General features: G+C 39.3%; 1 protein-coding gene across 1 annotated transcript in view; it reads left to right on the top strand.

Moving 5' to 3' along the window:
- Window positions 1-17,353, top strand: part of SDCCAG8 (SHH signaling and ciliogenesis regulator SDCCAG8) — a 233,058-nt gene that overhangs the window by 143,286 nt on the left and 72,419 nt on the right. Inside the window, exons 14-15 of the mRNA XM_035010960.1 lie at window positions 5,762-5,889; window positions 7,969-8,077. Of these exons, the coding sequence (XP_034866851.1) occupies window positions 5,762-5,889; window positions 7,969-8,077 (237 nt within the window). The remainder of the gene's footprint in view (window positions 1-5,761; window positions 5,890-7,968; window positions 8,078-17,353) is intronic.

Here is a 17,353-nt window from a genome sequence, read left to right on the forward strand (position 1 = left end):
AAAATGGTGTATGCATTTGTGTAAAAAAGAATAAATAAGTAAAAATAAAAATTTAAAGAACCACAAAGCAAATAAAACTGTAAGCAAATATTTAATTTTAGTTCACAGAAGATACGCCTTCTGTAGTAGATCAGCAATTTTGAAAGTACTTTCTGTGTATACTGTGTAAGTTTGAACAAATGAGTAAATATGTTGAAGATAATGGGAGCCAAGTTTCTCATGGTGAGGAGAGGAAAGTTATAGTGATGGAAAGAGGGGAGACTAGGTTCTATCTATGTTGTTGGATCAGAATTGGAAAGATCAGTCTGAATGTACATGTATTATTAATATAAACATACATGGGAAAATACTTATAATTATATATTTATACATTTATATGTATATTCCTATCCTGGTTCTGTCTACTAAGGTGACCTAGAAGCAGACTTCTCAGTAGCAATGTGCACCACCTGATGATCTTGGTTTCTAAATACTATTCTCCATTAAAAGGCAGAAGAGTTCCTTGGAGAAATGCTGACTGCAAGACTGGTACAAGGATAGTACCAGATGAGCCTGGAACATCTTGGTGGGGATAGAAAGCCAGAAAGTTCATAGGAATAATAGAGAGATATAATATAGGAAACAACTTGAAGGGGTTCACACTGGCCAAATCTAGGAACAAAAAAAATAAATAATGGCCATAATCGATTATAGCCCACTGAGTAAAATAAGAATCTATGACTCCATGCTGATATCAGTGAATTAATAATGGGAGAGAAAGGAAAGCCCTTTCTTACAGCACATTAACCAAGTGATCAAAGATAATATCGCCAATGTTGGAAACATAGACATCATGTGTCTTAACTCACAATGACACCCACACCTCCCTGCTTTTTTTCTCTATAATTCCATCAGGAATGGCTCTCGACTAGTAAGCATGTTATAAAGGGTCTCATAACTTTGTCATACCAATATTCTACTGTCACAAAGCTCTCTGTATTGTACTTTAGGAGGGAAACACCATTTAACCAAAAGGATTGTATGTTTAATACCACAGCTTCAGCCCTCGATGAACAGGTGACTAGAAACATGGCAGACAGGATTGGTGCCTCAAATCACCACCACTGCAGACCCCGTGCTCGGGTTAGACTTGAAGCTTTCATCATTTCCATCTCAGACTCATCGATGAACTTTAGGACCGTCAGAAACTTTTACTCCTTCAATGTTGCTATAAAATTTAGAATGTCCTTAAAAGAATCTAATAAATCATTTTTCCTCTGTGACATGAATATTTTTAAAATAGCAGGATTTAAAATAATAAATGATATAGAAAAGTTGAGGATCAAAAACATAAGGTGAATTCTTCAGTCCCTTTCTTTAATGGGATGGTAAATATCATTGCAGACATTTTTAGAGAATATAACCAACCAGAACTGTAATTCGAAAAAAGGGGTGACAACACCTCTATGTGTACTTGGTCCATGTTTGAGGACTATCCAGTACTTCCTTTAACTCTTAATTATCATCAAGAAAACATGGACATGTCCACATGTGGCCACCGGTGATTGTGAATAACTGGGAGAAGAAGGTAGATGTTCCTATTCTAGTGCAGTTTCTCCCTTTTAAAATCAGCTCTATGGAGGTAAATTTAAATATAATAAAAATCACCAATTTTAGATGTGCAATGAAAAATATTTTGACAAATATATACAGAGGTGGAACCATTATAATCCTGATAGAGAACACTTCTGTCAACCCCAAATGTCCCTCATGCCCCTTTGTTCCCTCACACACACCCCCTGTTCTTAGGTCCTGGTGGCACTCACATGTCACTCTAGTGTTTACTTTTCTAGAACGTCATGTAAATGAAATCATACAATATGTTTGTGGCGTCTGGTTTCTTTAACTAAGCATACTGCTTTTGAGGCTCATCCGTGTGTTTTACTTACAGTAGCTTGTTCCTTTTTATTCTTACTATTCCTAGTATCCCTGTAAGGCAATACCGTAGTTTCTTTATCCATTTAGCAGTTAATGGACATTTAGATTGTTTCCAGTTTTTTTTTTTTCTTTAAGATTTTATTTATTTATTTGACAGAGAGAGGGAGAGCACAAGCAGGGGGAGGGGGAGGGAGAGGAAGAAGCAGACTCCCCGCTGAGCAGGGAGCCTGACGTGGGGCTCAATCCCAGGACCCTGGGATCATGACCTGAGCCGAAGACAGACACTTAACCAACTGAGCCACCCAGGCGCCCCTTGACTGTTTCCAGTTTTTAACAATTATGACTAAATCTTTCAGCCTCATTTTAATCACAACCAAGAAATTCTTCTTTACTGCCATTGCTTTTATTCCACTTTATAAAATATGGCTAACTAAAAGTTTGATTAAATGAAATCATCAGTGTTCTGAGTGAGAACTGAAAGAAACCCAGTTGGGGAAGACTAGCTCAGCCACCCTTTGTGACACTCTCACACCCAGCTAGGACGGACCTCTCATTTTTCTTTGCTTTGGTAGTTTTCCCAAATTTGGTAGATTTCTTATGGTGTATTCCACCTTCTACTTCCTATTGTAGCCATTTTGAAGTCCCTGTTGGGAGCAAAGACTATGCCACATTTATCTCTATTTGACTCAGTGCCTAGCAGAGTGTCTTTTACATAATAGAGTTATGATAAATATTATATGAATTGATTTGGATTCTTCTCTAATCCCTCCCCTTGGACACATAAGTGGTTTTTATTAATTCTTTCAATCCATGATTGCATTACCTCTGGAGTGCCATGAAATAGGTTTCCCTAAATCAGAATATTTCAAGTCCCACCTCTGCCTTCACATCACTTACAATGTAACCTTCAAGCCTATTTCTTTATTCGGCTATAATGTGAGAGGATTTGATTAAACAGATTTGAGATTCCCTTTCAGTTCTAACATTCTAAGATTTTATAAAAAGCCTACTAAGTCAGAAAGAACCTGCAAAGGGAAAAGGCAACACGGGAGGAAAGGGGGCTGGAGGGAGGAAATAGGAAAGTAAAGATATGCTGTGTTTTTTATGCAATGAAAAAAAATGTTAACTAGACTTGTGGTGATCATTTCGTACTACATACAGATACTGAACCATTATGTTGTACACCTGAAACTAATATGTTATATGTCAATTATACCTCGATTAAAAATTATAAAATAACACATAGTTTCTTAAAGTAAAAATTGGAGAAGGATTCAAGAAACAAAACTTGGTGTTTAAGTCAACATTTGTTGGTAGAGCACTGATTTTTTTTTTTTAGATTTTATTTATTTGAGAGAGAGAGCTTGTGCACAAGTGGGAGGGAGGAGCAGAAGGAGAGGGAGAAGCAGGCTCCCTCGTGAGCAGGGACCCCAGTGAGGGGCTTGATCCCAGGACCCCGGGATCATGACCTGAGCCGAAAACAGACGCTTAACTGACTGAGCCCCCAGGTGTCTCAGTAGTGCATTCTTTTAAATTGTCACCCCGAGGTGTCTCAGTAGTGCATTCTTTTAAATTGTCTTATTTTTTAAGGAGAACTACAATAACAGTAGTTATTTTTTCTATAGTAAATTTAGAATATCCGTTATTAGGCAGCTTCTCGTGCTAAAAATTGATGTTGAGCCTGGCAACCCCTTTATGTAGGAGAACCATAGCCCGGGTTGGCAAAGGGTAGCCCCAGTCATGGCTGTTGTCCTGGTATGATTATCAGTAGCACTCCTTTTCACTCTCAAATGGATATTGGTTTTGAGCAGTGTGTTGTAAGGCTACCCAGTTATTAGTGATCTCAGAGCCTTACATCTCCGTGCCTGTAACCAGGGACCTGACATCGGGGTGGTTCCTCAGTGGAAGAGTCCACAGTCTCTTTTTAGGCTGATTCCTTCAGCAGCACGGTTTCTAGCTAGTGAAGCCCCTGGAGCTTCTCTCTTCCAGGCACTCTTCCTTTTGAAATGTCTGAAAAGTTTTTGCCTCCTCAAACTAGCTTTGAGCAGATTCTCCAGCCTCACTAAAGACTGCATCCTCCCTTCCCCCATGGCGAGGGTCTAAGAACATCTATTCATTAAGCATTCACTGCCTCCTTCTTATGTGCCAATCCTGAGCTGGGCTCCGGATTTAGAGAGACAAAGATGACAAGAAGCAGTAAGTCAAGTGTGATAAATGCCATCTTAGTAGGACGTATCCATTTACAACCTATATTAAGGTCACCGAGGAAAAAAATACTTAATTTAGGAGAGAATGGAAGGAGAGGGGAGAATTTTGAGCAGACCTTAAAGGAGTAGTATACACTGAGCAGAGGGAGAGGGGTGGGGGTGAGTGTGGGGGGCTGTGGAACAGGATGCAGGGTGGGGGCCATCCCAGGAAAACAAAGAGACATATGCAGGGATCCATGGGCAGAAGATGCACGGTGTGACTGGGGAGGCAAAAAGTGGCCTAGTGTATCTATTTGTTGCAATATACCAGTTTGGAACTTAGTGTGAGGGAAGACCTTGGAGCAGGTCCAAGGGGGTGTTGTTATTAGAAGCACCAGAAGGGACCTTATTTCACATTTAGCGTGGACTCCTGATGATTCCATTTGAGTGAGGTATGGGTATAGTTTCCTCCTGAAATTTTACACTACAACATTACCACATGCATTGACCAATTTCAATACAGACTTTCCTTATGTTGCTTTATAATTAGAAGCCAATGAATCGAAGCTCCACAGCGGTATGTAGACTACTAGGGATAGCTTTATGGAATTGTTTATTTTTGGTTTGGCAAAGGCAAGGCAGTAAATATCTCAATTAGTAAACTAAAACAGCACGGATGAGAAATGCCCACAAGGAGATCAGGAGTTAGACATAACTCAGTTAATTAGAGGAAACCCTCATTCCCCTTCCCGTATTCAGAGTATGCGGAACCAACCTGACGTGTGTGTGCGGTATTCAGTATCGCCTCAGCTTCCAATTGTTTAGGCAGTTTCTTTCTTTAGGAGCCACTGTGATGGGATATTGACCCAGTGGGATGACCCATCTCGCTGGGTCAATATCCCATCACCACAGGGTAGGACGTTGTCTTGGACGATGGAATATTCTCATTGTGCAACTTCTCTCAGCATGACGCAAAAGAGGTCTTATTCTGATGTGCTGGGGGAAGCTTTTCATTTTCATATTCATATTTATATTCCCATCATGTGGCCTAATGTGCGGAAATGTTTAACGAAAACATGCAGAATCATTTCCTTGCTTCTAGATTGGATCTCCTACATTCTATCTGAGATTCCATTTTAAGTTGGGGAGGAAAAGCCGAGGTGGTCTACAAAGCTGAGTTTCAAGAATTTAAGTTTTGGTGTATTGAATCATGCCATTTGTAGGACCGCAAGATTTGTAGGAAATATTGACCATTCAAAAGATAAAACAGGAAATGGTGGCCCAGAACGTTGACAATCTTACCGGAAAGGAGGTTTGTGTTTTCAGGTTATAAAATATTAATATTCGGCTGTCACAATTTTTTGATTTTTAAAGTTGTATACTTTAGTCCGTTTCGATATATGGCATGTATTAAACACAGCATGAAAGGCCCCTTGGCTCTTCCCCCCAAGGGGGCTGGGGTGGCGGTGGGGAGAGGGTGGGGGAGGAGAGGGTGGCCGGGAAGGTGGAGGGGTAGGGGAGGAGGGGGTCTGACAGATTGCTGTCCACTTCTGCTTCACAATTTACTAGGTATCAGCTCTCTGTGGTCTGTAGGGGAAATGGTGGGGCTTGGTGCATCTGTAGATTACATTTCTGTCTGTCTCCTCTCTGCTTTGTAGACTGGAAAAAGATAGCATTCAGCAGAGCTTTAGCAACGAAGCAAAGGCCCAAGCCCTTCAGGCCCAGCAAAGAGAACAGGAGCTGACACAGAAGATACAGCAAATGGAGGCCCAGCATGACAAAACTGGTAGGTGGTAGGGAAAGATTAGAGCCTGGGCCCTGGCTCACAAGCCAGGCCCACGCCTTACTGTGAAATGACATCAGGAACACCTGTAACCTTTGGCTGGCCGAAGGGAGCAGATGCTAACTACACCGGAGATTCCGAATTACATATTAGTTAGCGTTTAAAAGAGAAAATGGAAAGTATTGCCCACTGTCTGTTGATTTCAGAGTACTGCTCTCACATCTGTTGCACCATCTGGATTATGAGTTTATTTACCTGTGTTCAAGAAACGTAAAGCTGAGAGAGACCACAACAAAGTAGAAAAACAAAGGGCTTGTTTTTGGCTGGGTTTTCAGGCACACATGTTATATAAAAAAATAGCATCAGAAGCTCTGCGGGAAATGCTCTGAGCTTACAGTTAGAGTCTCCTGAATAGCACTGAACAGTTCCCACAGTACACACATTATAGCTACTCTAAAAGCCTAATGAGTTTGCTTCAGCATCCAAACTGGAGAAAAGCTTTAGCCATTAATCGGTTCTTAATTCACTGTCGCAGCTGGATGTAATTCAGTGGCTCTAAATTGATATGTTCCTTTATTTAATCTTTGCAGCTTCGAACATTTTTAGCATTTGTATGATTTCGCCACATCCCCCAGCCCAATCTAGAGTGATGTTTAATCCTTTGCATTCTTCAAGTTCTCAAACTGCTGTGAAAATTCCCTAATACAAGGCACTGGCCACAGCTGTCAGCGTGGCTAAAAACTGCCACCTCTCATCACATCGGTGCTGTTTTGCAGACAGAGTTGGCCAGTAACTCTTTACCTTTAATTTGAAAGTAAAATGCACTTTTGTTCAAAGCAGGCAGTTTGATGCTGAACTCAGCCGGAGCATTCTGCAGCTCCTTTCACTTGTGAGTTGTGTGTTCACAGACAGTGTTAGTCAAAACAAGACCATGTCAGTCATTATAATTCCACACCACATACGCTGAGCTGATTGGACTATTAAAACAAAAGTTTAATTGATCCTGTCTCTTCCAGAAAAGTGTTGCTTAATTTTTGGTGCCTTGATTTATTTTGCTTTGTATGCTATGTGCTTTTTGCCAGTCAGTGGCTAAAATTGGGAAGAAATAGAGGGACTTATTAAGCCTGACACTTAAAGATAATTTTCACATGATCTTGTGTACACTCTATTTGATGACAGGGTAAAAAATGATTGTTCATCCTATAGGTGAAAAATGGAAATGTAAAATTCATTAAATCATCTATTTGCTTATGAGGAGGCAAATGTCATATTGACCCACATGATACCCTCCGGCATTTTTCCAGACCCAGTAGATGTTTTTCCACTAAAAATAAAAGGAGGAAATTCCAGGAAAAATTAGTGTTTGCCCCTCCTGCTTGCAGGATCCTAGTGATCAAGGAGTCTTGTGCAGAATCTCTGAGTGCTACGTGAGGGGATTTAATGGCTAAGACCTTCTTAAGAACATTTCCTTTTATTTTGCACAAAAATACCACACTCCCTTCAATTCCTTTGACCAGATCTTTAGTGAAACTCATACTGTTGACAATGAAATCCGGATTCTAGGGAAAATTATGTACTTTACCTTCATAATGAAAGAAGTGTACACAAGGGGCAGGGATAGTGAGATCTGTGGGCAAATACGAAACATAAAGCATGAATTAAGAAGTATAGAAGAAAGTTCCTCCGTTATTTTAGTTGTGAATTATCTAGTTGTGATCATTCTTGACACTGTTTATAGTGAAATTGTCAAAATTAAAATGTAATATCTTGCATATTACAAAGATATAAGCATCCATGGCTCCCCTTGAGATAATCTGACAGTTTATCAACACATTAAACCATTACCCCAAGCGTGTATGATCAAAACTGTTTCTGGGGTGTAATTATTAGAAAAATTAATGCCTCCCAAGATTTAGTATCTTGCCAGGTGAGTGGTCCTTTGACTTTGGACACTGAAATTGACCTGGTGGCTTATAGGAAATGGGAGTGGTTTTAACACTTTTACCGGTCTACATATGGAAGCCCTGCAGAGTTACAACTATAAACATCTTATATTGGTGGGGGGTTTATTGTTATTTCTAGAAAATGAACAGTATTCATTGCTGACCTCCCAGAATACATTTTTGACAAAGTTAAAGGAAGAGTGCTGTGCATTAGCCAAGAAACTGGAGCAAATCTCTAAAAAAAGCAGGTAGGTAATATTATATGATACTTTCAGAGCACTGTTTGTGTGAATACTGTCATTTTTTCTTAAAAAACGGTGTTTCCACTATTTGAGGCTAATGTCAAAATTAGATATGTGTTGACCTATTTCCTGTAAAAATATTTCCTCTGTATGGACAATTTCTTAATACGTACAGTTTCTAAATTGTCCATACAAACCCCTTGGTATTTTTTTTCATGATTATGTATACGTACTATTATTTGACCTTCTTAACGTTCAGAACCGACAGTTATGAAACTTCAGAACACACAGGTCAAGATGGCAAGTATTTTAATAAAGGATTCAGATAAATCAAGCAGTTTTAAAGTCTTCCATCGATAGAGTTAACATTTTAATCTGTTATCACAGTTCTTCACGAACACCCAGAAACTATCTTTAAGTCAAATGATAATAGATGAAATGTGTATCTATAAAAATGACAGTAGGTGATACTTGAAAATAAATAAACCCAAACCATCCTTTTGTTCTCCTAAAATTAATTTATTAGAACAGTTATCATTCATTTTGTAGGTTCACTGCTCTTTTATAAAATACATTGATTGGGATCTTCGTGAATTATTTTCTGCACATTTTCAAATCAGATTATTTCCATGAATGAATGATTTATACTCTAAATGATAAGAAGCCTGAGTTCTCATCTCAGCTCTGAGAGTAACTGTCTAATCTCAGACAAATTTACTTGACTTGCTTGAACTGTGCTTTCCTCTTATAAATGAATGGTATTGGACAGAATCACTTTGAATTAAATTATAAAAGGCATCGTTCACATAAACTAACTAGATATCAGATGTCCCATTAAAATACAACCCGATGGAAAAATACCCTGTAGATCTCATCTGTATTTTTCTGAAGTTCACTTAGATTTACACAGAGCAAGCAGTGGGGCTCAGCAAACTTCTGACTTAGGTATCTCGTTCAGAAAGAATTTCCTAGAGAATCAGAGCATATCTGATCACCCTGAGCTCTATCTTGTGTTCCTGCATCAATGAGGTGGCTTAGCTATTGGAACCCCTATCTCTGAATCCTTTGGGGAATCAGGGCTGATGAATCCAGTTCTTTCTGCTCACAGGAAGACAGAGGCTCCTATAAAGCTCTCAGAATGTGCTTTGACATGTGCACCTTCTTAGCAAATACTAATTAAAGATCTAGTTTGAGTAGAGAAAGCTCAGGGTGCCAAAATACCAGATATTTCCAAGAAGTTTGACAAGGAAACCCAAATGATTTTGTTGCAGGAGAGACCCTCATAATATATCAACAGTAGCTACTGCTAACTAGAAGTATTTGATTTGCCTCACATAAACCCAGAACTAAGTAATTTGTTAGAAACAAACAAAAAAACTGGATCATATAATCTAAGAAAAAATTACATTGATCTGGGACTTAAAAGATTAAGATTGCTTCGTGATTGATTATTAATTATCTTGCTGAGGAGACATAATTCTGGAAATTGCGGCATATAAAAGAGAAGGAGGTGCTATATGCTTGGTATATATTATTTAATTCTTACAACTTGAGACAGGAATTATTATCTTCTTTTACATGTGGGGAAACCAATACTCAAGAGTGTTTAAATAGCTGGGAAGTGGGAGAGCTAGAGTTCTACTGTACATATTTCTAGTTCCAAGGCCTATGATCTTTCTTGTACATCTACTACCAAAGAAAATCAGGCCAAAGCAGCTATGATGAGAAAGTTTGGGAAAGAAAAAAATATTCTTTAAATTCCCATGGAGAAGTAGACATGCTTGTCATGTGAGGGTAAGCCTGGGAGCCTGGGTCAACCTGTGCCCTGTGTCCTGGGCCCTCTTTCTTCTGCTCTGGATCTATCCATGTACCCTGTACTGATCTAGGGAAACTGAGCCTCAGCCCCTCTCCACCTCCCCTTGCTTCGGGTTCCTCCAGTTTCTGACCACTGCTTTGTCGACTGAGCGTGCCCCTGTCTGATACATACCTGGCATGCAGTACATACTTACTAACTAAATGAATGAAACAAGTATGGTTTTATACCTCGTATCCTGACCTGACTCTGGTCCCAGCCTGTTCCCATGTTGATGACAGGCAGGGTGCAGTGAAAACCACTTTGGAATTCAGAAAGAACTAGGTTCGAATCTCGCTGTGCCACTTGGGTACATTGCCTAATCCCTCCAAACCTCAGCTTCTCCATCTATAAAATATGTATATTTTTGAAATGTATTTTATTTATTTATTTACTTATTTAGAGAGAAAACGTGAAGGGGAGGCAGGAGGGGCCGAGAGAGAGGGAGAATCTCAAGCAGACTCCACACTCAGCACAGAGCCCGACCCTGAGTTCATGAGCTGAGCTGAAACAAGAGTCCAGTGCTTAACCGACTGTACCACCCAGGGGCCCCTCAAACATTTCTAAAACCATGTTGCAGGATTGTTGTGGGGATGAGAAACACCGAGAGATATACAATGCACATATATACATACACACGTATGTAAAGGGCCTCGCATGGTGCTTGACACACGGAAGTAGAACCATAGCTGATGGCGTTGTTTTCAGGGTCTTGACCGGGGCAATTTGGATTTGACTTCTATCTAGGTATTATTGTCTTTTCCAGGGAGGGTCTGAGTGCTATTCTGACAGACATAAAGTCTATACCACAAGAAGAACCTTTGTAAAGGCAAACAAAGCAGGATCGGGAAACTATGGGGCTGGTTGTGTTTCGAGTCCTGCTCTGAGATGGCCTGTTCCGTAAATCTGAAGAATTAAAATAGTCATCTACTGTAACTTTGCAAGTTTATCCAAAACCAAGGCCTGGCAATCGTAAACACTCAAAAAATTGTTACGTATTATGGTTAAAACTTTTAAGAGCCCCCAAAGTTTACAAAATATTCATTTTGTGTGTCTCACAAGAACATGGTAGATACGATAAACTGTGATTTTAACGTTGGTTGGTTGTTGACTCTTAATTTCTTGTCCACGGAGTCTCTTTTCCCTCTGGCTCCCTCTATGACGAGGATGACATTTTCAAAATTCGTACAAAATGTATCATTTGATTTTGACATTAACTGTTTGCTTTGAATTCACCTATATAACTTGAAGGCCTCCGAGTATTTCTTTTTAAATAAAGATTATAAATTTATGAAGCCCTATAGAAGCCTTCGGGAGCTCTGCACACCCTGTACTAAACTTTGGGGATAAATGATTTTTCCTGTGCTTTGAGGTGAGGAAAATCTTGGAGTTTTTTGAGCTTTCTAAAGTGTTGTCGTTGTGGAAGTTCAGTCTCCACAATAATGAAACCACATGGTAATTTTGAGGCAGCTTGTCCTCAGAGTGCTACAGGTAAAATTTTTCTTAAAAGTGGGTATTATATTTATTTTGTATTGCTCAACAATCGAGAACAATGTTTGTGGTTCCCCTTTTCTTACTCAGGACATTTTCTCGAAGAGTTCCACATTATTTATAATCCCATACTAACCAAATGGCTTCACACCATTTATAATAAGCTTTATTTTTTACTCAGAGATCTAGCCATTTGACCAGAGCCCATGCCGTCCCTAGGAGCGCTGACAGTCCGGGCTCACCGTGCAGGAGGCCCCGACTCGTTACCCCAGCCTCAGGCTAGGCTGCCCTGCGCAAGTGTTTAGAAATGGTTCCTCCGAGTGTGCCTATTGCATGTGTTTTCTCCCCAAGTAACGTGCGTGGTATTACGGCAGCTCCTTGAGCTCCTGTTGTCTGCAAGCCCTCCCCAGTGATCAGCGCGATACTTTCTGCACGGCGCATTCCACACTGCTTGGGTGGTGTCTGTAACTCCAGGGTTTGTGAATGGCACATCCCATTTTCAGACGAAAAATGAACTGCCAATTCTGTGCATTTGATATAGCTGGTTTCTGACCACGAGACGGGAGAATTAATTCCATTTTGCTTTTAATTGGCACCAGGCAAGCAAGCCGGCTGATTGTAGTTGAGGCTCTCATAAACTTTAGCTTCCCTTTCGTCTTTATTCCCCGGGACCCTGGGAGCTTATTACAAGTCCTAGGGTTGTTTTTGAGGGTGGTAAGTGGAGCTCTTGAAATATCTTTGGTGCAACTGTGATTTCTCTTTATCTAAGTGAGGGAAGTGTTCCCTCTCCGCAGGTGCTTGGATGAATCAGCAGTAAAATGTTTGCAGGGCTCGGACTGTGGCCTGGAAAGAGCTTAGAAGTGTTGGGCACCGGGAGGAGGGAGCCTCTACCAGCTTCAGGGGGGCGATCAAGCCCGGGTTGGGTTGCAGCCCCTCGGCACTCGCATGTTGGAGAGACAGGCTAGCAGCGAGCACAGAGCCCCGGTCTACGTGGTGGTTTTGGTTTTGCGTCTCTTCTTTCTTTCCCCATCACTGTCACTTTCTGGGTTGCTAGGCTTGTGGATTGATGTCTAACACTGCCCATTGTGTATTTGTGATTTGCGTTTTGTAATTAAGAGGAACAATGGGAGTCCATTGGGTCTCGTTATATATAATGGTTGGTTTAATTTGTTTCACTTCTATCTTGTTAATTGTAAATTGATCATTAAGATTTGAATTCTAATCTGTCACCAGGGTTGTGGGTATTGAGGCTAGAGCAATGATCCTGGTTTTAATCACTGATGATGAGAAACAAATTTTATAATTTTGGTACATATTGCAGTTCATATATTTTAACACTGTATTTTATGGTGTTATAAATATTGTTAAATGACTTTTAGTGTAGTTTTACTGTGTGGACTATAATGTATAAATTATATTACTGTTTTGGCAACAGTCAGTATCCAACTGTGTGAGTTTAATTGAAGTAAAGAACACACACCCGTGAAAAAAAACTATTTTTTTCCCCCGCATGTTTAGACGATGTTAGGTTGGGATGCTACAAAAATTATATTCTACAAGGAGAGACTCATACTGGCCTCTGCTAATTGTCACCAAAAGTCAAGTGAGAATCTAAAAGAATAAAAAATTAAGGCGTCAGGTTTTCCCTTAAAAAAGCAATTATCATTGTAATCCTAATTGTAGTAGTAAAATATTATACTTCATGCAAATGCCATTATACAATATAACTGGTAAATAAAAATGCAGGGGAAAGTTCATGCTTCTGTGAAGCCAGAAATTACCTAAATTTTCTATAAAAATGGATTAGAGTCAATTATTCTTTTATATGACACTGGGATAATCGTGCCACAAAAGTAATGTGGAACCAACACAGAGACTTGTGCTCAAGTGTACTCTCTAAACTTTGCAAACCACTAGTTCTTTCAGTATATTGTGGGCCCTGGACAGACAAATGATGATGTCCACGGACATTTGCCAAATTTTTATCAAACACTGCAAGTTGGAAGGCAAATTACCATTATAAACAAAGGGAAATAAAAACCCCAAAATACGCAAACCAGAAATAAATATCATAGCAATAAAATACCTGATAGTAATGTACACTTTACAAAATAACATTTATCTTTTTGTGGTCGTGTAAGACATCCCCAATATAGGGCATTTGGCTATAACTACAAAGAAAAATTAAGAAAAAAATTTCCTATGACACTACCATCCTGCGAAGTATTGTTCATCTGCGATGCATCTCCTGGCAGTGAGTTTGCGTGTGGATGTAAGTGTGTATGTGCACACACATTCGCCTGCTGGGTGAGTGGCACTGTATATACAGTCTGTATCCTGCTTTCACTTACTGCTGCTGGTGAACATTTGTCTACATCACTACTCTGGAAACCATTTTAATTGAATCATTCATATGCATAATAATTCATTAGACATTTAAGATGTTTCCAGTTTTTCACTGTTATGAATAATACAATAATAATTTTGTCCATTATTCTGAATTTTTGATGATTCCCTTAGTCGAGATGCCTAATAAAAGGGGATTGTGGGTCCAAAGACTCTGACCCGTCTTTTTTCTGTTTGAATAATAATGAACCTTTTTAAGGCTATTGACGTGGATGACTTTGCTCAAGTACTACGCTAGATTCTCAGTATACATGTACCCACATCAGTATGTGACACAAAGAGTTGAAATTTACAAAAGAAAAAGTGAGAGGCAGTATGGTATAGTGGGTGGGACAACCCCTTTAGAGTTGGGCAGGCCAGTGTTTGCATCTGGGCTGGGCTAATCACCCTTTGGGTGACCTCAGGCAAGTCATTAAACCTCCTTTACCTCACAGAGAAAAGGAAATAAACACTTACCTTGAAGATTTAATTTCGATCATTAATATAAAGGATGGATTCTGCTATCTGGCAGAAAGTAGGCATGCGGCACTAAATATTCAACCAGAATCTGGTTGTGTTGTGCATTTTTTTGAATAATAGTAAAAATTGAATATTTTATAAATGTCAATTGACCATTTCTATTTCTTCCTCTGTGAATATTTTTCATATTCCTCATATGTTTTAGTTTAGATTTTGATGGAGAGTGGGATAGCACTTTATTAAATGATGTTTCTCCTCTTCATTTGTCTCATTTTTCCTGTGTGTTCCCAGTTCTTTTTTTAATTTTGAAAATTTTGTTCCCAGTGCCTTTTGTTTTTCATGAATTTTTTTCAAAATCAAAGTGACTTTCAAAAATTTTTTTCCAGGTTTATTGAGAAATTATTGATATGCATCACCATCTAAGTTTAAGAAGTACAGCATGATGGTGTGATTTACATGTATTATGACATGATGACCACAGTAGATTCAACTTCAGTGACTTTATTTTTTTGTCTTAAATATGTGTCTATTGTAAAACTTCAAAAAATATGGAAAAGGAAAATCTATTTTAAAAAATTGCTAATTCTGACACCTAGAGATAATCCATATTAATATGTAATATACACATCAAAGTATTTTTAAGGGAGGAGGGGAAAGTATTTTTTAATTATAAAATGGTATCACTCTATATATGCTGCTTTTTAAATGTTTTCCTTTCTTACCAATATATCATATTTTTAGGTCAATAAATAATGCCACCAATAGATAGCCCTCACTGTCAGAATAGCCTTTTTATATTCCTTTGTATAAGTAATGTAACCAGTCTTCTGTTGACACATTTCTCGATTCGGTTTCCAGATATTGGGTTGCAGAGCAAGGTTGCTTCTAGAAAGAATGCTGCTGTGAACATTACAACTTTTGTGTGTAAAGGTTTCATATTCTTATATTATAAAAATCTATGTTTCCTTTGTGATTGTTCTTTTAAAAAAGTGACTTTTTTTCTGGGGAAGTACCTGAGAACAGATAAATATTCTTCTGCGTGTTTTCCTAATCTGGTTTAAGGGTAATTGTTGTCTTTTGGGAATTTATTTTAGTGCATAGTGCATGTTGTGATAGGAGATACTAATCTTGGAAGACCACTCAATTAACAATTTCTTATAACTGCCTTAAATTCTTGTATATTGTATGTGATTTTGAAAGGAGAAACATAAATCATTACTAACTGATTTAGACTATTTCAAATATAGGTAAATTCTTATTAGGAGAAGCAAATGTAGACTGAGTGCTTGATCTGAGCTTAAAAATGAGATAATCCCTGCCCTCATGTATAATCTAGTAAAAAAGATGAGGCATCGAGCCACAGTTCAGAGGAATAAATTATAAGCTAATATATGGAGAAAAGCTGGGGTAGTTTCAGAAAATATGCCGACATATTGAGAACTGCAAAGTATTAATCAGGGCAAGCTTCCTTTGAGGTGACACTGGAACCAAGATGAAAACAAAATGAGGAGTGAGGGGAACGGAAAGTGAGAAATTGCTTCATACAGTGACGCCATCACTTGGGATGAGTTCCTTGGGATGAGTTCTCTGAGCAAATCCACATCTCTCCTTGACCAGGAAGAAAACTTTCACCTAATGGAGGAATCCTTTCTTTGGAGGGACATAATTCTGCATCAAGTGTCTTACTTAACCTTCAAGAAACAAACCAGTCGTTAACTGCTCACATTTTCATATGCAAGAGCCTTAAACTTTCGGTACCTGTGAGGAGCATAAGGAGGTGGTGGCCACAGGATCCATGCTGAATGAAAAGCGAGGACAGGGATATGGTTTTTCTCGGAGAGGTCTCTTTCTGATCTTTGGATTTCGAGACTTGAGGTGATCCTCCACGATACTAAAGAGGTAGCATATTTCCCAAGGGACACGAATCATCATCACCAAAGTAACTACCAGTGATCTCACATGAGATGTGTGAAGGCAGAAAGAAGATTGGGTAAATAGTACCTGAGGTGGCAAAGTGGGAGAAGATGAATCTTATGTGTCTCCAGAGGGGACCCCCGCATGGGAAGCAAGCTCGTCTGCTCTCGGGATGCCAGAAAAACTTGGAAGGCAGAAGTGAAGCATAGGACCAAAACCAAAAATGTCAGTTCTACCCCCTACCCCACGGAGCCAGTGACTGTCCCTCCTCCACCCAGCGGATTAGGGGCTTCCTCTCTGAAGACATTGAACCAGCAGGCTCTGGTTAAAATAAGGGCACTGAGCATAGCAGCGAAATTAATAGGAAGAAGTCTGCATTCTGAAAGGTGAGATCCCCACCTCTCTACTTCCCACCAGCTCCTAAACTTAGCACTGCTAGTTAGGGTCAGACCCAACAAGCAAGGAGCTGAAGAATTCTTCTCTTGAGAAGCAGAATGGCCACAGAAGGAAGAATGATAGACACAGGTATTAGAAATCTCCCACTGGAAAAGATGGCTTGACGTTCCGTCACTCTACACCAAAGCCCTCACCGGGGGACAATGAATGTACACCAGTGCACATGTGATCATGATAAGCTACTGAGCCAGCAAGGACCAATATGTAGGTAGTCACATGACATAAATATGGCTATTGCTTTAACTACACGCTGGAATACTAGTAATTACATTGATAAGCTGGAGATGAGATGGGAGGGTGGGTAGAGGAACGCCATTTTTCATTATTATGCCTTTTGGAACTATATGATTTTAATCATGTGCCATTACATTAGCTATGTTAATTAAAAGAAACAATGCTCTGTCGTAGAGATTAGGCCTGGGGTTGCTCCTTTAACAGCATGGTGGCTGGCCTGCAATAGGCACTCAGTAAATATTGGGTATAAATAGGAATCATTATCATTTTTGTGTCGGTCCTGGAAGAAGCCATCTCTTTCAGAGTAAGTCACTCTTCCTTTCCCTGTCTGCCACTTGAGTCCCTGCAATGCATATATTCCTCCACTAGACATTTTGCAATTTCTGAAATATTCCGTTTTACATAAAATAACTTTTGTTTACACTGTTATTTTTAAGTATGGTGTTTAAGACAATGCTAAGGTTATACGG

This window comes from Mirounga leonina, unplaced genomic scaffold, assembly GCF_011800145.1.
Source record: "Mirounga leonina isolate KUSES-001 unplaced genomic scaffold, KU_Mleo_1.0 Mir_154, whole genome shotgun sequence".
Lineage (NCBI taxonomy): Eukaryota > Metazoa > Chordata > Mammalia > Carnivora > Phocidae > Mirounga > Mirounga leonina.